The sequence below is a fragment of the Telmatherina bonti genome (genome assembly GCF_933228915.1).
Source record: "Telmatherina bonti genome assembly, chromosome: 9".
In the NCBI taxonomy this organism is placed as follows: domain Eukaryota; kingdom Metazoa; phylum Chordata; class Actinopteri; order Atheriniformes; family Telmatherinidae; genus Telmatherina; species Telmatherina bonti.
In genome coordinates, this window is record NC_136627.1 from 10,405,171 (window position 1) to 10,428,130 (window position 22,960).

The window sequence follows — 22,960 nt, forward strand, 5'->3', positions numbered from 1 at the left end:
AGGGAATTTGGAAAAGCACAAAAGATTGAACAGGCCCTGCGCTTGTGTTGGTGATAGAAGAGAGAAGCCATCCTATCAGTAGGTTGGCAGCACCTGTGGCTGACGCGCCCAAAGGATGACTAGCCTGTTCAGGCGCAGCAACAGCAATGGAGGCTCTAGAAGTAATGGAAGTGGTGGCGGGGGCAGCAGCACCCAGGGGCAGCTCAACAACAGCCGACCCAACCGGCAGGTCAGACGCCTCGAGTTCAACCAGGCCATGGAAGACTTCAAGACCATGTTCCCCTCTATGGACTATGAGGTGATTGAGTGTGTGCTGCGCTCCAACAACGGAGCGGTGGATACCACCATCGACCAGCTGCTCCAGATGAGCATCGATGGACAAGGCTCGGATGACAGCTCGGACTCGGATGACAGCATCCCAGCAGAGGTCAGTGGGAAGGGTCCAGCGGCAGCTTGGCTTGTTGGTTTGGCATGTTCACCATATAAACCACAGCCTCTACTTTCATTTTATTTGTTAAAAAATAGGATCAACAGCTCTAGTTTAATGGTTCAGACCATTTTTAATGATTATTGTACTAACCGTGGTGATGAATTTGCAAATCTGTTTCCAACAAACATTTCTGAGGATCATTAGCCAGAATTTATTAACCAGAATTAGGGATGCACAGCTGCACTTTCTGGGAGATCCGATACCGATATCTGAAATGTGAATATCTGCAGATACCAATATTTGCTGATCACCAGATCTGTTTATGTGAACATTATTGTGACTATAGTTATTATTGCTATTATAACGGTGTAAGATCTCATTAGGTTGTAATAAATGACCCATCCTTTCTGAAGTTACCTCACCAATACAAATATAATAACATTACTGATCTAACAATTTCAACAAGTTTTATTTTGATTTGGCACATTTTACCTAAATACAACTATAAATGTGTGGTTTTGAAACAAAGACCTAACTTTTAGTGCCATGTTCCTCATCGCATGCGGCTCACTGACTCTTGACTTGCGGCTCGTGAAGCAGCCTCTGGCTTTCTGAAAATCTAAACAAGTCATAATGATCCTCAACGGTGCAGTTCTCTCCACAAACAAGAGCTGCAGGCTGCTTGCAAAACGTTGCTGTCCTAACGGCCCTAACTGACCCTGTCAGAGTTGCCAGTTTTGGCTGATATCAGCTGCTCCGTCGGTAGCTCCAGATATATAATGAAAAAGAAACACCCACATTCCGGAGACATTATTGTATTTTCACCACATACTGTTGCATAAGATGCCGTTACTCCGTGCAATATTTAGGATAACGGTTCCTTGCAAAAATGCTGAATGTTACTGATTTGGCAACGTAGCACGATACGTCGCTTTTTATGGGGAGTGTCGGCTCTCCTCTTGGCTTAGTATATTGAGTGCGGTCCTTGTTGAATTAGCAGTAAGGATCACTGTTTTATTGTAACAAAAAATGTCGTATTTTAACACTAAAGGCATTAATTTCTTTTAAAACATGTCAGAAGCATGTCATTGTTACGACCCGTTATGAGGGTTGGTGCAACAAAGTACGGCGGACACCATGGATGCAAAAGGAAGGCATTTTATTTTATACCCCTGGGTAGCCGACACAATGTAGCTAAGCATGTAGCAACATGCTAGTTGTTTGTTGAACAGAAGAAAAAAAAAGGACGGCAAAAGCACACTCTAAATACATGGCCGATGCAGCTGTTCCCATGAATGGAATAGGGAGGTCTGATGAACCCGACCCAGGGTGTTTTCAAAAACCCAACCAGGGTAAGACCACAAGGAAACAAACAAGAGAAGTCTAGATCCCAAATCAGTTCACAAGGTTCACACACAGGAATTTCCTGTCATGAAAACCAAAACAATGTTATTAAAGTTCACCACAGACATAGGTCTCAAAGGAATCCCATAAAAGTAAACATCACGCAAAATGTCCAACACAAAACCCAAGTTGAGGGGGACAACCACCAGAAACAGACAGCTGCTTCCCCCTCCAGCTGAAGTGCAGCAGTGTCCTTTTATTTCCTGGTTTGCTCCCGGAATGGCACTCTGTGAACCAATAAGAAGAGGGGCCGTCAAAGGTGTGTCCACAGTAACCACTCCTGGATCAGGGGGGCAGAGCTTGCACTTTCATCCAGAATGGAGATCAGGTGTGGTTCTTTCACAGGTGCTCGTAACAGTCATCAGACACATCTGCGCTGGCTTGACAAGTGTGATATCAATTGGGGTATCTGTACACTTTTTTTAATACCAAGTACGAGTACACACACTTGGTATTTAGCCGATACAATACTGGTATTAGTGCATCCCTAATCAATGTGGTTTGCATTTGATCACATCATAAAGTTGTGGAAACTTGAATCTCATTTCAGCTTGTTGGCACAACAGTCTGATCCTGATTTGCTTTTTTCAATCTGGCTTCAGTTTCTTTAACTTTTCCTGAATTTATTTCTGTGTGTGTGTCCCACATTTAGCTCTGCCAGCTCGTCATTTTTCCCCCGGACAGTCGTTTTATGTTTATTCTTGGAAAATATGCTTTAAAAATCCTGAACCTTGTCACACTCACTCATGACTTTGTTCTTCTAACAATCAAAACACAGAGTTAAGTTTGTAGAAGTAAAATAAGGACGTTTGCAGTGGAGCACCAGCTTAGTCAGCGAACACACAGTATGTTCCACCAATCAGAGCTGTTCAGCACCCAGTCAGAGATGTCCTGACGTTACGGCCCATGGCCTCTCATCACCACTCATCTCGCCATTACCTGGAAGATTGGCTACACCTGGTGTTCTCCCTGGCGCCGCCCTTAGACTGATGTGCTGGTTGCTGATTGGTCGCCCACACTCCTACCTACCTGTGATTGCCCGGACCTCTGCTGAGCACCAGAATCAAGGCTGTCGACATTCTTCATTTGGGGCAGCTGTGTTTGGTTGGGTCTCGGTGTCACGGCTTGCCACTCATTCACTGCCAGTAAATGAGTTTTGACTGTTTGGTGTTTGTGGTTTGAACGACTGTGTTATGTGAACCTTTTTGTTTTTGTCATGATTGATTGGTATAAGCTTTGGTTTATGCTTTTGTTGTTGGGTTTGTTTTGGCTTTTGGGTTAGCTCTTTGTCTAACGCCTGTGGCTCCTGATGCCTTCCAGGGACCAGTGGGTCCTAAATAAAGCCTTCATCTTTATATTTTTCTTGGTATTAATGTTGCCACCTCTCGTTCCCCTAGACTAACTCCTTCTGAGGTCGTAATACCAAGAATCTGTAAAGTCTTCCTATCCAGCAGGTTCTTTGTTTTCAGGTGAAGGTTTTTACCCCGGTAGTGTTGATAGAGGTGCATTGAAATTATTTAGGTAAATTGAAAATCTTTCAGAGTTGGTAAATTAACTTTTGTAAGTTTGTTTCCCAAAGATTCAGAAATCTGTGAAAACCATAGTGAAGTATTCGATGTACGTTTTATGCCAAACAGCCGCTGTCAGGCTACTGCGCGTTTCTCTCATTCATCTGTTAAAAGACGGCTGATCTGAACCAGTTGATTAATGCGTTGCTATGGTAACGCCCCATAATGGAAGGATATTATGGTGTTTAACTCGCCAAACTATGTTTATGAAAATAACACAGCCAGTTCTCAGTGACAATGGTATGAACTATGTTTAGGTGAACTTCCACAACCTACTGCAGTTATTCTACATTGACCTGCAGCCGGAGCCGACTGAGACTGGCCGCCTGGGAGTGCTTTAGGACGGGAGAGGCTCCCGCTGCTCCTTCCTTACAGTAACTGCAGAACAATATGTGCCTTCAAGACAAAACACCAGAAAAGTCTCTAATAACTCCAGTAGAAGTTGCTAGATTTGTCGCTTTTAACAACAAAAAAAAAAAAGTCGCCAGGTTTAGCAAGAAACTCAGTGAAACCAAAGCGGCTGTGGGAGGAGTTTACAGCACAGCGCTGCAATGTCAGAGACGCTCGATTAGCAGCTGAAGACAGTAGGAGAGGAAACTGCTCAGAGAAAAATAGTCGCACCCTTTTATTTTTATGATCGTTGAAAACTCAGATTGTAATTGAGATTAAAATCCGATTAATCGCCCAGACCTACAATGTTGTCTGTCCCTCCTTGTTGCTGGTCCCAGTGTTTGCTCCTATTCACCACACCTGTTCTCTTTTATCCCATCCTTGCTCAGCCAGTCTCAGGGAGGGGATGATCAGCTGTGGCTGATCATCAGTCAGCTGCCTTGTCCCACATCAAAATAAAATCCAAAGCAAATAAGTCGTGCATAAAAGTCTGCAGTTATGGTTGACACAAACACACGGGGGCGGGGCTTGCCTGTTGATAAAGTTCTGATCACTTTGGTATTCGCATTAAAGACTCACATGCAGCTCTGCTTTCCAGCTCAAAACGATCATCAGGCAAGGAAGTGTAACTTCCTGTGTGTGTTTGGCGGGAAGAAAAGTTATGATTGTGTTCCCGGGTATCAGATGGTGTTTAGTAGAGCTGTGAAGATGCACATTTGTCCCGATTCTATTCAGATTTTTTGGGTGCCGTTTTGATTTAAATAGCAATTTTCACAATTCTTCAATATTGGTGATTTTTGTTGATTTGAAACAAAATTTCTTTATTTCAATTATAAAAAAAAAAAAAAAAAAAAAAAAGCACAGTCAGACCATCATTCTGCTGCTATAATGCCCAAGAGGAAAAGTAAAAAGATCAATAAAAACAATAAAAAATGATAAAAATTTTATAATGAATTCTCTTTATTTGAAAAAAAAAAAATTGATTTAACGAAAAAATCTATTTTAAAATTGTGAAGCAAAAAAAATCCCGATTTTCCATTTTTCTTTTCGATTTTTCCACCCATAGACAAAAATACTCATCGATCCCCTTCTTTTGGCAGAACTGACGAGTATTTCTGACTGTAATACCTAATTCTCTTGGACCACCTCTACAGCTTTCTTTTGTCTTGACATCATTTTGAAAAACTTAAAGTTACAACATTCTTGTCCTCGACTTTCTGTCATTTTTTTTGAAAGATTTTGTTTTGGTAATGAGAGATTGGGACTGCAGTGATGAGTCTTCTCCAGTATATCTCAGGACGTTTCCAGTGGTCCAGGTGTAGAAATGATGTCTAAAGCTTCTTCCTTTAATAACCAGAGAACGATAAATCTGGTGATGGTCATCTTATAATACACATGTTCCATCAGAGAAGGAAACAAATAAAATTGATGGATTTCGACCTGATCAGCTGAAATAACCATGAATTTAGTTGGTAAAATCAAGGTTATGTTATTTTTTAGCAGACCGAGTATTTGTCTACTTGTATAAATGATTCCTGTGAAGAACAAGAGAGTTTAAACTTGTTGACCATTTATTTAAATGAGAATAATAAAAAGTCCAGATATGGTCATGTGGGCTTTTAACTGTGGTATAAACTTCTAATGAGTGTCAACAATGAAAACTGAGACCAAACTGAAGTTTAACACTCTGAATGAAACCTGTTTGGGGTTTTTTTTCTAGATTCTGGAGCGAACTTTGGAACCTGATAGCTCAGACGAAGAACCTCCTCCAGTTTACTCTCCTCCAACATATGACATGCACATTTATGACAGAAAGTACCCAGAAGCCCCACCAACACCTCCACCTCGGTAAGGAAACATTTTATAACACTGAATTACTTCGGCTGTAGAGAACTTGACCAAACACGTGCCTTTCTTTTAAAAATGTAATAACATGACTTCCATTAGAAAGACTGACCAGTAAAACCAGTTCCAGTCCATCCAGTATGCTGCTAAAAGATTGAGATGTTTTTCTTGTCTCTGTCTCTTGTAATTGTTTATTTGTTTTAAGTGTTCAATAAAAGGTTAGTAAATATTTGATAGTTTGTGTGCCGTCTTTCAGTGCAGGGTATAAAGAATGTAAATTATTGATAGTAGCTTTGGATAGTGAGGGTAATGCAGGCTGTGACTCTGTGGGTTCTCCTAGGTTTGAAGTCCATCCACCAGCAGGTCACCAGCAGGTCAGAAGCTACCGGAACTGGAACCCGCCTCTACTTGGAAACCTCCCAGATGATTTCCTGAGGATCCTGCCCCAGCAGTTAGACAGCATTAAGGTAAAAAGTTTCCTTTTTCTTCTTCACTGGGACAAATAATGGTTAATAAGCTGCTTGTGATGCAGCTCTTTTACTTCTCTTTGGTTTATTAATAGAGTGCTGACTCATATCATAAGTCCTCTAAAAGCACAGCTAATTCCAATTCAGTCCAATTCAGTGAAATCTTAGAATCTTGTTACAGAAAGGAGAGAAAAAAAACCTTTTAAATAGGAAGAAACTCTCAGCAGAACCAGACTCAGGAAGAGCAGCCATCTGCCTCCATCAGCTGAGGGGGTTGTGAGGGCATGAAGGAGGTGTGAAGAGCGTTGTTCCAGGCCAGGTCTCCCTGGTCAGGACTAACTCAAGCCAATTCTCCCCATCAGACAGTGTTCAGCCTGATGTTAACTGACTACACAAAGCATCTACAAGCTGTGTTTCTAAATTAAAAATGTAAAAGATGGAAAAGATTTAGTCTAAAAGTCTAGATGATGTTTCATCTTTAACGTGCCATTTATGCCATCATCAGCTGAACTGTTTACAGTAACAGATATTCTGACCTGGGGCGCCCAAACTTTTGCATGCCACTGTACTTGGATCAATGGCGTTATCCATTATCATCCATTAACCCTAATGTGTGTTAGCCTTTAATCGGCTAGCGTTTCCAGTTTGGTGACCTACAGGATGGGATCGTACCTCTGCTGGCTGTTGACAGAGTTGTTAGCATTAGCACTGAAGCGGCTAACGACTAGCTCTTGGAGTCTGGAGTCTGGTTGGACGCAGCCTCGCTGGGTTTAAGAAAAGATCCAGGATGAATATGGCCTGCTTGTGTGTGTCCACCTCCAGGTGCTCAGTAGACTTATCTTCTGTTTTACTGGGTCATAAATGTCAGGAAGGACCACCAGAGGCCTAAAGGTCAGCGTTGGTAAACATCTGGAGACTCCAGCTCTCAAAACCACCATCAAGGCTGTAACCTTGGAGTGTTGATAGACTCAGATCTGACTTTCAGCAGCCACATAAAAGCTTCACTAAGACAGCTTTTTACTAACGGAGAAACATCAACAGGATTAAAAGTTTAGTCTTCCAGAAAGATCAAGAGAAACTCATCCATCAATTCATCTCCAGCAGACTGGATTACTGGAACGGTGTGTTCAGACCAAACGCTGAACGTTCGACGCTGGTCACTAAACCGCCACTTTTGTGTCCGACGCCCAAAACGCTCCTGCTGCTCCTGCTGCTGGTCTGGAGCGAGCGGCAAACGCGGCGGTAAAGAGGGGGGGGGGGAAGGAGCTTTTCTTTCGGTCAGTCTGAATGATGGTGGATTCAGTAGAGCGATGACATGGTTTTATTTAATAAATAAAGCCAGAGAATGCCGTCGTAGGGCAGTGATAGTCACTGTTAATGCAACAAGAGCCGCACTCAGCAGAGAGCCCCCCCCCCCCCCCCCCCCCCCCCCCCCAACAAAGTGTTGCTAGGCAACGTATCCTGCTACGTTGCCAAATCAGTAACATTCGGCTTTTTAGCAAGGAGTGGTTATCCTAAATATTGCACGGAGTAATGGCGTCTCATCCCCATGTCTGGGTTCACCACAGGGATCCTCCAGGAGCTGCGAGCTGATCGCTCTGATTGGTTGACGCTCCGCGTCGAGCGGCCAACGTTCAGCTTTGCCCGTCTTTGGCTTTTGACGCGCGTCGAGCTTAAAAACCTTCTTAAATTTTAGGCGCGTTCCGCGCGGAACGCCAACGCTCAAAACGCTACGCAAGAGAGCTCAACGCCCCCTTGCCACGCCTCCACATAGACTTTACATGGAAACCTGCCGCTCTTGACGCTCAAAACGCGTTTGGTCTGAACACACCGTAACGGTCTTTTAACAGGACTTCCTAAAAAGAGCATTAAACATTTGCAGCTCATCCAGATGCTGCTGCTAGAGCTTTAACTAGAACTAAGAGATCTGAACACATCACAGCAGTTTTAAAATCTTTACACTGGTTTCCAGTCAGTCACAGGATAGATTTTTAAACCCTGCTGATTGTTTCCAAATCCCAGAATGGTTTAGGACCAGAATACATCTGTGATATGTTCAGAGAATATAAACCAAGCAGAGCTCTTCGATCCAAAGACTCAGGTCAACGAGTCTGGACCGGAGTCTGGACCGGAGTCTGGACCGGAGTCTGGACCAAACATGGAGAGGCAGCATTTAGCTGCCAATGGAGATTAAACTTTCACCAAATGTAGAAACTTTTAAATCCAGGTTAAAAACATTTCTTTTCTCATGCATGACATCTGCACAGTAACTTCTAATTAATTCTTCTTTGAATTATTTTAATATAATTTATGATTTTATTGTGATTTTATTTGTATCTTCTTTTATGATTTTTTCTGTCATGCTTTTAATGTTTCATGGAAAACACTTTGAATTGTTTTGTACATGGAAGGTGCCTTTCTAATAAACTTGCCTTGCCTAAAGCAAACATTATGTTTAATAAGCCATGTATGATATGGTACTATAGGGAGAAGCTGCCCTAAAAGCTGAGGGCTGTGGTACTATATTACTACATACTTATATTTGAAATTGTACTAAAATCGCTTGGTAAGAATGTCAGTAAACAACATCGGTGCCAGTTTATGTCTGTATGACTGATCATAGATTACAATCAATAATGCGCTTGTGTTCGTCTCTACAGAGTTCACAGAGCAGCCTGTCTCAGCCGTCAATGTCCTCCTCCTCCTCCGTGTCCTCAATAAGTCAGTGGACAGCTCAGTCCGGGTGTGGGGCTGCAGGGACCGCTGGAGGTCCTGGTTTGACAACAGGAGCTGCGGAGCAAGACAGTAAACTGAAGCAGTATCTGGAGGATGAACGAATTGCCCTCTTCCTGCAGAATGAGGAGTTCATGAGAGAGCTGCAGCGTAACCGGGAGTTCCTCATCGCATTAGAGAGAGGTAGAGTTTCACACCTGGTCTTCAGTTTTCAGTGGCTGTGGCTTAGTTTGCACACAGGATGACATGTCCCTGAAGGGATGGCTTCTGGCTTATGGGATGCTCCACTGGGAAAACTGGGAAACGGTCAAACCGTGATGAGGTTGGTGCTGTTTCCCTGTAGAGTTTTTCTCTTGGTGCTGGGGAGATGTTCGACAGCAGAGTGAAGGCGAGGCAGGAAGGAACAGCAAGCTAGTGACCATGATTGTAAATCTAATAAATGCTTCAAAAGGATTGTTCTGGCAGATGTTTTGTGAGTTAGGAAATGTGTTTAACAGATGTTAGAGTTCTCATATTTCCCCTTTCGCTCAGTTTCCTCAGGACAACACGGAGTACTTTGGGTATTATGTTTTGTCTGAAGACACTATTAAAGTTTGTTTAGCGTTAGCCGGGCTGTGCTGCAGTTCAGCCGTTCAGTCACATGTTAGAGGCGGCAGAGTTTGCATGCAAAGTGTTAACATGCCAGTGGAAGCAGAGGGGATGCAGAAAATCAACCCACAGCCCACTTCTGTCACCAGCTGCACAAAGTCCACTGGTGTTTACGTTCCGGGGGCCTTTAAAGCCGGAGTATGTGTGCCTGTTTAAAATCCCTGCATCTTTGCAGCAGGAATGGGATCAAGCTTTGTGGAGAAATGTAGTTTATTTAATGTTTGGTAAGTCTTTATTTATTCTGAGAGAAGTTTGTCCAGAGATCGTGGTTGATGTTTGGAGAAATGAAGGATTTCAGTAGTGAGACTGGAGCTCAGGGGGAAGTGCTCAGTTGCAATGAGATGGATGGAAAGCAGAGCAGGTCTGGGGGGAAAAAAAGAGACTTATCTTTTTTTATCTGAGTTTTTTTCCCAAGTTATTTTAGCTCGTTTAATTAACTTCTTTTATATTCATTTGTACCTTTTTTTTGTTTTCAATTGTGTTCATATCTATTATTCATTATCTATTTGAACTTTTAATTTAATTTTTTCATTTTTGTTTTTGATTCATTTTATTTTACTTTTATTATTTTTATTTGAATTCATTGTTTTTATTTAATTTATTTTCTATTTTGTTTTAATTTGTTTTTACGATTTGCTTTTATATAAATTTTATTTATTTTTTGCTTGTTTTTATTTACTTTATTTGAGCACATTGTATTGAATTTTTAACTTTTTTGGGGTTTTGTTTATTTATGTAATTAGATTGTAAATGATTAAAAGTCTGTTAGGCGAGGGTGTATCTTCCTGCAGCAGACTGCTGTTGGAAAGCTCTCGCTTTGGAGAAACTTGGAGGTTTTCTAATAAGTTAAGTTAATCTGCTCTCAACGGGACCACAGAAGACAAATTTATTTCCATATACACATCACCTCGGAGAAAGATGTTATATGACCACTTCTGCTTCCAAACTGAAAGTTCTCTGGTTTGTTGGAAAAAGGATCTCAATAAAAAAAAATCAGAGGAGCGATTTTGGAGTTACATTGCATGCATTTCTATCAATTGCTGATAATTTTACACAGTTCATAATATTTCACTGCCGGCCATGCAGGAGTGTGTGTTGTGTCTCGCCCCGTCAGATCGCTGTAAATGAACCGAACTATTGACAAGAAAACTCCACAGGGAGGCTTTTCAAGCTCTTTTGCTGTACTTTGCTGTGATGCTCAGGTCCTGTCCTGGTCTCAATGGAACTACTTTGTCTGAGTAATGAAACGTGCATTTTTGATCAAAGAACCAGCAACAGCATCAGGAACACACAGCTTGTGGAGAAACCTCGCAGTAAAATGTAAAGAAACTGTGTTTTCAGTTCCTCCAGATTACAGGAAGCATTTTTCTTCTTACACAAGCAAAACAAAACTGGACAAACATTTTACCTCACAAACATTCAGCTCACAGCGTTATCGTGCATTTTGTGTTCTTTTGCTGCTTATAAGAAGAGAAACATGAACACGTAGTTTTGCCAGGGATTGAAATGTTTACTGCTGATCTCAGTGTAAACACCTGCAGATATTTCTTGTCCTTTTTCATGTAGTTATTATTAGTGGGACTCGATTACAAGGAATAATCTAATAATTAATTAATAATCAATACAGACTTTGTAATTAATCCTAATTAAAAGCATAACAATATTTGCTTCCAGAAGCAACTTTTTTTTTTTTCTCTTTAAAGAGATTTAGGTGGAAGTCGCCGCCACCAGCAGAGAAATGAATCTTGTTCTTTGTTTTTAATATGTTGGCCCTTTCATGTTCATAATTGTAAAAAGTGCTGAATTGCTGTTTTGTTCGCGTGTTTCTTTTCTTTACTCAGACTAAATTGTTTCCACACGTCGCCATCGGTCACAGTCCTCCACCGTTCAGCTTATGATCCCTGGCTTTCATTGTGTGGAAGGGTCTGAAGACACACGTGGTTTTCAGATGCTCTGCAAGGATGAACGATCATTAAAGCAGAGAAATTCTTCTTCTTGAGATTAAAATGCCAGATGTTCCTGCAAATAACTTCCTTTCATGTGGGACAATGACTCGATTCTCAGAGAAACGGTGTCTAATTTTCAGCTGAGTGATTGAACTCTTGTCATTTTTAAGTTGTAAATCAAGGTTTTTATTTGTTCCCACTTTCCACAAAAATCCCTGGAAGAGCTGTGGAAGCGGTGCGGAGCGGCTGCGCTTTCCGCCCGGCACCATATTTCACCTGCAGAGTTTCAGAGCAGTCATTTTGCAAATACTAAACACAGAAATAAAATAAATACTAAAATACTTCATAAAAAAGGCTTTAAAGTGAGCAATAAATGAGCATTTAGTTAGCAACTAAATGAGCTGCTCTTTACTTCTCTGTAGCAGAGATGTGTGGTGTGAAAACAACAGGTTAGAAAACGGCACGTTTTCCACGCTGTCGTTTCTGAAGTGAAACCGTATTTCTCCTAACGGCTTGGTGCCGCTGGTGATGAAGAAATGTTGCTGTTTCAGAGTGAAATGCGTCCAAAGTGGACATGTAGTCTTTTACTGGTAAAACCCACTGGATCCACTTTGGTTTTCATCAACTGGTTTCCAGCCTGAACGATCAGCTCAAGATTGACGAAGTTTCAAAGCAGCAAAAAAAGAAACGACGCGTATTTTAGTGAAGCAGAGAGTGGCGGTGCTTCAGAAACGCAGCACAGGGCTCCTGGTAGAACCAGTCCTGTTGACTGGTGCTGCCGAGCCTTTAGGGATGTTACGATTAGAGATTTTCTGGGTTTCATTATTGTCAAAGAAGTAAACATGATTTTATAATTATCAAGACGGTTCTGCATTAATTTCCTTCACTATAAATGTGTAAAAGCACATGAACACTCCTTATGACTTTATTTCTATCTTTTGATGTGAACAATAGAAAACAATCTCACAGCAAAATAACCCAGAAGTATCATTCCAACTAAACCCCCTCTGCTGTGTGAAGAATGAATATATCCTACCCGTTAATTCTGCATTATTCTCAGAGTAAACGGATAAATAAAGCTACAGGGCCTCTACCTGGACTTGGTAGACCTCTTATTCCTCGTGAAACTACATTTAAAAATGCTTTTGAAGATTTGTTCAATGCTTTTTTTATGTCCAGTTTTCCAGGCCAGTGAGCTGTAACACCGTGGTCTTTTTCTTCTTCTGTAACCAAAGAAAGAAAAAGCTGACGAGGATAACTTCATCCATTTAGAGGAAACGACTTTGTTTCCCGTTGTGTCCGACGAGCAGCTTCTTCTTCTTCTTCTTACACAAATGTAACTTTTGTTTCAGTTCCGTGCAGAACTTCCTCTCATCTGCTGTTATAGTTCACATTATTCTTTATAAGAAGTGACAATATTGAAGGATCTGTACAGTGAATTAATTGAAGCATTTACACTAGAACCGCCGAGAAGGGTCATTTTTACCACCCCCTGATGCAACAGCGCAAATAACGAAAAGATGCTTTGAAGTTGATAGCATTTATTATGTTAATAGTAATAATTAAGACTTTAAAAAACTAGCTAAACAGTAAAAAAAACATAGTATGTTAAATAACAAAATAACTTCTTTCAATATTCTAATTAATTTTACAATAAGATAAATAAACGCTGCTCTTCAACTTATTTTTCATTCATACAAACACAACGTGTGATGTGGCGATGTGTGATCAGCTCCTCATACTCACTAGATGACTCGTTATCAGGTAAAAGAGACGGATCATCACTTTCTCCAGCTACTGATTCCTCCACCGCCATCCAGAGCTAGTTCTCCGTCACTCACTTCTTGAAATAATAACCAAGCTTCTTTGGCATTCATATATCTCTTGTATTTATCTATTTCTCAAATTCAGCGATCATAAAACCCTCTTACTCACTCTTTGACAGCTGTCAAACTCACGTGCGTTACGAAGCAACCGGGAGTGGCGCGAATGAGCGTGGCACGAAAAACATCTGACAGATGAAAACAATGCATTTCATTAGGCAGTAGAAATTACCCCGTTGGCGGTTCTAGATATTTATGCTCAGGTTTCTTTTTGTTGTGGTCGCACACTCACCAAAATTCACTATAAGTTCACTGGACCCATTTCAGGAAAAGTGATGAATTTGGAGAAAAAGGGATTTTATTTTAACAGAGATATAAGTGTTTGAAGAGCCAAGGAGGTAAAAATGACCCGCTTGGCGGTTCTAGTGTTAACAAGACGATAACTGTGATAATAATCCACAATAACTACACTATTCCCACTGCAACTAGAGCTTTGGCAAATACTTTGGCATAAATTCTGACCGGTTACTAAACCTTGCAGTAATGTAAAACGCTGCAGCGCCTCAAGAGTTAAAGCTGGTTTCCTCTCATTTAATACCAAACAGCAGCAGAAGAAAGCAGAACAGCTAAAATACATTATTAAAGAAGCATCAGTGATGTTCAGTGAAATGTTATGGGATTTTTTTTTGTAATTGTCAATGAAGAACAATATTGTAATAATTATATCAAATGATAAAAAAATTAACCAAATCTTCTGTGATTTATTAATTAGATTGAACCTTAAACACAAACTCAAAGAGGCCACTTTTTATTTAGGTTTTATAAAAGGCACTGAAGAAATACTCTTTTATTTCTCTCTGTGTGACAAAATAACTATTATTTTGATCAGGGTATCATGACGGCCACCTAAAGCTTGCCTCAGGCTCCCGTCTCTTTCTCTGTGCTGAGAGAGCAGAGGTCTGGAAGTAAAGGTTTAAACCATCTAACAGAGTAATTATAGGTGTAATGCACTCAGTGTTTTCTGAGCTGTAAAAGGACAGTGTTACTTAATTTAGATAAAACAAAATCACCTATACTGTTGTTTAAAATTTGTATGTTTTTAATTTCTTTAAAAATCTGGATTTTTTTGGGCCAAAAATGACTCAAAATGTTCACTTCATTAAACCAGGTTTGGTTTTTTTGTACCTAACCGTTGGTGCAAGACAGGCAGGTCCTCGCCTTGTAGCTATGGTTACGGGGTTCAGGATGGACATGCACAGATGTGAATTTATCTGACGTATATTCCCCAGGAGTGGGAGAATAGAATTTTTTTTTTTTTTTTTTTTTTTTTAAGTTTTTTTGCTTCACAATTTTAAAATAAATTTTTGTTTAAATTTTTTTTTTTAATTTTTTTTTTTTTATAAAATTCATTATAAAATTGTCATTTTTATTGTTTTTATTGATCTTTTAACTTGTCGTCTTGGGCTTTATAGCAGCAGAATGATGGTCTGGCTTATTGTGCTGATTTTTTTTCTAACTGAAATCAAGAAAAGTGACGAGCAAAAAAAAAAAAATTATACGTTTTTTTTTGTCTACAAAAATCAGCAATATCAAAAAATTGTGAGAATCACAATTTAAATCAAATCTGCCCCCAAAAATTCGGAATCGAATCAGGACAAAAGCACATTGTCACAGCCGTAATATGAACTAGTTTCAGATTTTTTACCAAAGTTTTACGATAATATGGCTGCAGAAGGACGGATTTGTGCTTTTAAGAGTCTAAAAGTGACACCAGACTTCTTTACCTGCTGATTGTCATCTGGCGACAGACAGCAGCTGCTTCAGCCTGCAGCGAGTCGCCACAGCTTGTCGGAGCTGTGGGAACCTCAGACTGATCTGGTTCAGTACCAGCCTCTTCTTCTACCCCTGTGTTTTGCAGCTTGATGTGTTTGTGGAGAGAAACGTCTCCTCCCTCAGAGACGCTCTGAGCTGTCGGAGCTTTGTGAATCTGTCTTTCCATCTTGTCTGTCCTTCAGTAATTCCTGCATGTGCAATCACGACTCGCCCTCTCTGACCCCTCCCAGACCTCACGCCGCCACACTGGCACTTTCTGGCTTTTTATCAAAAATTTGGCAGTCGGTGAAGTTGTACAAAAAGTGTGTACTTCCACTTCATCATTGTGACGGGAACAACTGTTCAGAATCGCACGAAAGTTTTGAAGTGATGTTTTCTGATCACTTTGAAATGATGTTGAGGTTTATTCCATCATCATACCTTGGCTCAGCGCATCACTTGTCATAACATCTGCTCTCTGTTTTTAGATCGCTTGAAGTATGAATCAAAGAAATCAAAGTCCAACCATTCATCTAGCATGGAGAATTCCACAGGTAGATATCGCTCATCACGCTTCCTCAGCAGCTCTCTGCCACCTTGTCTTTGTACAAACTCTCTACTGACTACTGCTCTGTGTCTGTCTATGCATTCACCCTTATATTTGTTGGTTTTGTCATGAATCCGTGCCACAGACATCATGCAGTAAATACTTGTGCTTGAATTGTTTGACACGTGCATGCACATGAGTGTACAGTGTGGCAGAGCTGTTGTCTGTGTGCAGGAGAACAGTACTGTGCAGCATCGGCGGAGGCTGTCTCAGATGACGCCTTGTTCAGAGACAAACTCAAACACATGGGCAAATGTAAGTCAGATTTCCTTTCCTACTGGTTTTACACATGGAAACGCGTCGCCAACCAGTAATCCGAGATGTCTTGTTTTTCCTCAGCAACTAGGAAGAAGCTGTTTGAAATTGCCAGAACGTTTTCTGAAAGGACAAAGAGAAAAAAGTCGAAAAGGAGGACGCTCCTGAGGCATCATTCGTATCCTTCATATGTGATCACGCACGCATCTGAAAAGCCTTTCAGCTACATATTCATATTCAGCAACCTTCTTGCTGTGAGGCCACCGTGCATAGTGGTTAAATCATAATTTCGTATTCATGTCTTTAAACAAAAACTCTCCATATAAAAACAAAGTGTCCTTTTAGAACCTGCTCTGTTGAAATGTAACATGGTTTGGTTTATTTATGCGTTTTATTTATTCTTTTGCACAAAATGTTTGTAATTTTCTGCAGCTGCTTTCAGCTCAGGGTGATTTTAGACGATTTGAGGTGAATGCATGAGGTTTGTGAGATTCCTGTCGACGTTTTCTCGTTCGATGTTTTCTTAACTGAGCTCGACGTCAGGTTGGGCACAGCCAATTCTACCGTCAATCTGCTTGAAGAAGTGGAGGGAAACACCTGTGGTAAGATGTGGCCCGTCACCCAAACAGCACCAGCTTGTTCCTGTTGTTGATCCACCATTAAGTAAAGCATCCAAACACCTTTTTCACACTGTTCTCCTCCACGGTTTGTTTACTGTTTTCAGTTGCAGATAACGGTACTAATGTCGCTTTAAAGGATTTATGGTGCAGCTGATGTATATTCAGTGTAGAACGAGGTAGAGGTTTAGAGACTGGGCTCCCAGTGCAAATCTTGTCTGAGTAGGTACTTTTCACATGGGTGCTTTGCTAACTTCAGCTACGTTGTTATAATTAGCAAATCAAGTTAAGATTAAAGCAGGACATTAACTGTGGTGAGTCTGTCATTAGACTGAAGGGTTGAATGAGATTTTCATGGGTTTTTTCGGCCAAATTCTGTATTATGCAACACACTTCTGTTTCTGTTTTTGGAGGCGTAGGGCTTGATTTAATTTAAAAAAAAAAAAAAAAAAAATCTTTTTATCTTTTTTTTTATGACGATATTTGGCCAAAAAAGACATTTTTTAATTTAAATGGCTTTTAATGGATGACTAAATCAAATAATAGACATATTAATATTGTGAACATAGACTCTAATAATGTCTAGAAAAATACATTTCATTTCAACTCAAAACAGGAAAAAATAGAAAATATCCATCTTTAAAACTGACCTGAAGTGAAAATGTCCTTTTAAGTACGTCAACAGCTCCTGTGTACAACATGTTGCAGTACTTTTAAAATGTTTTCATTAAAACTCATCATTCAGACAATAAATAAGTGGCCCTAATCTAAATCTTTTCCTATTGAATTTCCCTTTGGGGATTAATAAAGTATTTTTCATAGAGCAGACTGTTGTGGCTTTAGTCATGCAGCCGAGGGGATCAGCCGCTGCTCTGACTGCAGCTCGATGTTGGATGTAGCCGAGTACCAAGCTTCTCGTGTTGTTTTGGACGGCGGAGGAGCTTACGCAGCAAAGACAAGTAAACAGGAAGCGCGGTTACGTTACTCACCACAAGTCTTAAGTACCAGCAGAAAAGGTTACAGCTAGACTTGTTGATACTCTTTTCCTTTATCTGGAGTTGGGTCTGAAAAGCACCAAAGTGCTACGTTTTAGTGGAAGTCTGCAGTGTGCATCAGCTTAGTCGGTAAACCAGGTCTCTGAGTGCTGACAACTGCCCTGCCATTAAATGATTAGTTTTTCTGTTAATTAATCATCATCAATTAACAAGTTGAACCCTAAAATTTACAAAACTAAATGATGAATTATGTAAATGCTGGCAGTTCTGTGGCTTTTCACTGCTTAATTCTGTTCCTGCGGACAGAAGTGTGTCTGGTTGATTGTTTCCAGCAGACAGCTGCTTTGGGATTAGGATCAGCCCCCGTCGGACCGAAGGCAGGTCCTGAGTTGTGTCAGCAGGTGGTATTGGTCAGAAATCCAGTGGGTTTAATCCGGTTGGATTAGGAAAACATTCCCATACGGGGCTCTAGAGTTGAAGGTCACTTTCATTTCACTACTCAGTGTTTTAGTCTTTTCACACACAGCTATGGAACGGCCAAAGAAGCAAGTATTTCCCCGTGGAAGTCCTTTAAGGAGCTTTTTGTTTTGTTTCAGTTCATGTTCATATTTAACCCCAGTTATCACAAGATCCATATCAAGCAGTGGCTCCAGGAAGGTGTTGCCGTCGCAACTATCAACACAAATTCAGCCACGACAAATAATTTTAACAACAAACCATGTTTTCCTGCTTATACAGGCATGGTTTCATTTTTTTTTTTGTTCTCTATATATTGTATTTTCCATCACAACCAGCAAAACAAAGTCGTAACTTCCTGGAGGGACCTATCAAAGGTGTTTTTGGAAAGAAAGCAAACAAGCTGAGGTCACATTAAAGTAAGTAGAGGGAAGACCCTCCCGTTGAACAGGAAGGGACTTGTAGCGGAGTCAGCAAGGGTGGGGATTGGCCTCTACCACGTGGGGGGGAGGGAATGGGACGGAGGCAACAACAAAAGCCAGAGATACCTGCTATATATGGGGGACAAAAAATGGGTACACATAGTGATGTGTGTATCCATCACTTAGAAACCTGAGTGAGAAGAAATTAACTGTTGGCACTGCTGAAAGGGTGGATCAGGGTCAGCTGACCCACAAGTCGATCAAAACACCCTGGAAGTTCAAATAAGAGTAAAACTGGCTGCAAACAAACTTTCTTTTAAAGACAGAGTATGTAAGATTTCAAGGCGATTCTTTCCACCACCAGGTGGCAAACACCAGGCCGTGAGCAAAACCACAAAACTGCTACCTCCACAAACCACCACAGGTTGGCAATAATGAGCAAAACTCACCCCTCACCCCTCCTCCTTGCCAGCTCCAATGAGGGCAGGAATCGCTTGTGAGCTGTAGGTCAGAGCCGCTCTGCAATAAATGGGCTTATACTCCCCCTACTGGTGGAAAAAAATGACTTTTTTTTTTTTTTTTTTTACTGGTCAGAAAACATTCAAAAAGGGTCTTTATCATGAATTAAACTTGTAATTTAATAACACATCAAATATGGACTGACTGAAACCTACATGTTTAAAAAACTAATTATGATTGTAGTTATTTTTTTAGTTAATTTATTTTGAAAAAATTGAAAACCTTACATACTCTACCTTTAATTAAAACTTAATGCACTGTACATGTATTTATTGTGGTGTACATAGTATATTTAGATATTCTCAGGGCTATCTGTAATCCAATCAAATGAAAATTTATTTGTACAGCAGTTTTCATACCTGAAGCAACGCAGAGTGCTTTACGTATATTAAAACAACAAAGAATCATGTGGACAGACCGACAGCACAACTCTAAACAGTTTCTGGGTTTCATTTAGTAGAACTGGTTGTCTGTCCTGAATTACTTTACATTATTGTTAAGCTGGTGTTGGAAGTATTTATCTACCTTTCAATGACCTTAGTACCGTTTTATCAAGTCAACTTCATTTATACACTTTTATACAAAAATATCAGTGATTTACATAATAAAACGCCAATTTTATGTATATACTTTATATATATAAATATATAAATATATATATATATATATATATATATATATATATATATAAAATCAAGATTAAGAAACCTGATCATACTCACCACATACATATCCTCTCACAGACACCTACATCACTACACATACATCCCCTTCTCACACACACACACACACACACACACACACATCTGAAATGTCAGTGTAAAAAGGTAATAAATGTGAACATCTGAGGTTTGTCCACCACTGTGGAGGGAAGATGTTGTGCCGGAGGTGCACTTACAGCTCTCCTTTGGCTTTGTGTGCAGAGGAAGATGCTCAGCCCAGGAAAACAAACACTCAGGAAGAGACTGAACCGCGCAACGAGCCCACATCATGGTAAGCTACTCAGACATTTTACTGGTCCTCTGAAAATGAGTCTGCTGTGAAGGAAATATTGTTTATCTACTACTTATTAATGCTTTTATGAAGCATAATGCATCTACAGATAACAGAGTTGATGTTGCATTGACATGTAGAGCTCTTTCACTGCGGAGGAGAGACGAGACGAGGATTTCTCCTGACAAACAAACCCAGGTTTGAGCCAGCTGGATGAATATGGAGGCTTCATGTCTTTTGACCGTGTGATGTCCATGATTCAGAAAACATGGTTGAATTTGTGGACTTTAGCATTAAAACTGGAATCGGTTGTAAAACATGGACTTTTACGTGGGTGGGATTTATTATCCTCATCAATTTGAGTTTTTTTCATAGTAAACAAGAAAATTTGGATGAGAGTTGAATGAATTTTGACCTCTGCAGCTTCCCATCTGTATGACCTCACCTGACCTGCCGGAGCTCAGGTCTCCCCCTGAAGTTCAGCAGCGGCTCAAAGGTCGACAGATACATCGAAGCTGTGAAAGGAAACGAAACTAAAAGTCAGCTGACCTGCTGTGAAGCGAGATGGAGAAAGCCACTGCAGCCTCTACGTAACTCACCCCGTGTGTTTAAACTGGACATGGCGGCTGTCCGTGGAAAAAAACATGGATACAAATATACAAAAATTAGAGCCAAAGTTGTTTTATTTAAAAAAAAAAATAAAACAAAAATAAAAAAACAGAAAAAGGTTGGACTAGTGCCCACCTTACGTACAGATGTAATAACTCGATGCAGCTGGTCTAGGTTTAAATCCTGACAACCCCCCCCAGAAAAAAAATGAATGAAGAAAATAGATTTCCTGATGAACTTTTTTTTTTTTTATACCCTGGTCGGATGATAAAACAAAGAATTCAGTGGAAATTATTGAAAAATATTTTCTGCAAAAAGTAAAAAATGGGATCTTAAAAAACATTAAAAGGGGTTGTAATGTTTTAACAAGCAAAGTTGTGTTTACATGTGGAAAATGTCTTCAATCGGTTTGCAGGTCTGATCAGATGCGTCCTGTTTACATTCACCCAGAAACAGATTTATTCTGATCATAAAGTCTGTTCATGTTTTACTGAATAAATCATTTCGACATGCAGAACTGCCTGACTTTCCAGAAACAGTAGAAGAAGACATGGTTATATCTGATGTAAACAAACATGGTTATATTTGGATTCCTCACCGTTACCAATTTTTTTCTCCCCCTTTAGTCATTTTTTATTTCTTTTAGAATATCAGGGAATGTATTTGTGTCGTACACCCATCAGGTCTGTTGTTTTAAAAGATTTTCTCTTTTATTTTTAAGTGTTTAAATTGTTTTAATGTTATTTTCATTTTCAAGCTAAATTTCAATTAAACTAAATGATAAACAGAAGTAAAGCCATCAGGAAGATGTTGAACTATGTCACACCAAGGATCATTTTTCCACCAAAACTTCAGAATGTTTTCATGCACGTTGAGGACCATAACCCTTCTGGTCTCCTGTGATTTCAGATCTGAAGAATATTCATAAAAATATTCCGATTGGTGTGTTTAGCAGAAATCCTTTTTATTCCAGTCAGGTTTTTATTCCCTGTAAACATGGCTGATGTTTCGTAAACTGCATTCCTGATGTTCCTGCTTGGTCTCCATCAGGGTTCCAGTCTTGCCCATTTTCTTTGATAGAAAGCCAACATTCTCCTTGACGGGAAGAAGTGATTTAGATTTCCTCCACCTTGCGCTCTCATTTTGTTCCGTTCCTTCACCCACCACGTTGTCTCTCCATCGTAGGAAAGACTTTCATCGTCCTCTTATGGTGTCTCATATCACACATCATCTATCTGCTAACTCTCCTCATCACCTCTTGTAAAAAGAAAAAACACTTTGTGGAGCTCATGATGGAAACTGCATTTGATCTCTTCCTCCTTTTCAGATTTCCCCACGCTGCACCATATCGGCGTTGCCATGGCGACAGCAGCATTACACATGGGTGGTGGCTTTGCAGCGCTTCCTGTCCCGACTTCCCCAGCCCACCCTGTAAGGCTCACTAAGGAGTGCAGAGCCCCCCTCTCTCTCTCTCCTCCACCTTCCTCCCTGGGGGAGAGGAGCTGAACTGTTCCCAGCCCGGAGCTAATTGTCTGTAAACACATTTTCTCTGTATTATAACACTTAGTTGATTTTACAAGCATTAGTCCTTACAGTACCTAATGGCTTCCTTTAATCCACTGAGAGGAACACTAGTGTTGTACCGATCTTTTCCTTTCCTGTTCAGTCTGTTTCTGATCCGGCTCCTTCAGGCCAGACGTTTCAGAGTGTGACCATGCTCTAAAGGATTTCTCTACACTAAATCACACTGATTTTTTTCTTCAGATTGCAATTTTTTTCTGTTTTTTTTAAACTCACATGGTTTTATGATGAGTTTCTTTAATGTCGGAGTATTGCAGCCATTAAAACTTCTGGCTGCTCAGATATTAACAGTTCTCCATGGCCTGAAAAGTCTGGTCACATTCAGAAGTTGGTGCTCCTGGAAAGTGTGAACGTTGCAGCTGATCGTATTTTTTTCCTTTTAGTTGTGTTTAAAAGTAAAAATTGCACAGGACATGTGTTCAGCCACGGCGACGTGATGATGAGGAAGCTGAGGAATAACATGAACTTGGTCAGTTTCAAAGGGCTAACAATGAATTTGGATAAACTTAAAAGGAATCTGTGTCCAAAGGCAAAGTGTATTCACCTGGTCTGAATGATCACACTTTCAAGGTGAGGTGAACAGGTGCTTTTCTTTTTCTGCCCAAGGACTGATGATTTCTTTTATTTGTGCACATTTTCAGATCCATTTATTTACTGCGGTCCATCTGTTGGACTCAGTCTTTAACTTAGTGGCAGAGACGTGTGAGAATGAAAAGATAAGCCAGTTTCCTACTTACCACTCGTTTCTTGTTACTTCAGTTCCTAATCTTAACAAAAATAGCATAAATTTTAACCATAACATGAGCATGAAACCTGGTGGGCCTGGAAGCAAACTTTATA

The 22,960-nt window shown here is 40.2% G+C and overlaps 1 protein-coding gene across 1 annotated transcript; it reads left to right on the forward strand.

Moving 5' to 3' along the window:
- cuedc1b (CUE domain containing 1b) lies at window positions 1–22,050 on the forward strand. The gene is made up of 10 exons (XM_079246720.1): window positions 1–427; window positions 5,513–5,640; window positions 5,978–6,104; window positions 8,765–9,020; window positions 15,555–15,620; window positions 15,848–15,928; window positions 16,013–16,106; window positions 16,472–16,530; window positions 19,861–19,930; window positions 21,867–22,050. Coding segments are annotated over exons 1-10 (1,194 nt in total). The 5' UTR covers window positions 1–115; the 3' UTR covers window positions 21,868–22,050.
- The last annotated feature ends 910 nt before the right edge of the window (window positions 22,051–22,960 follow it).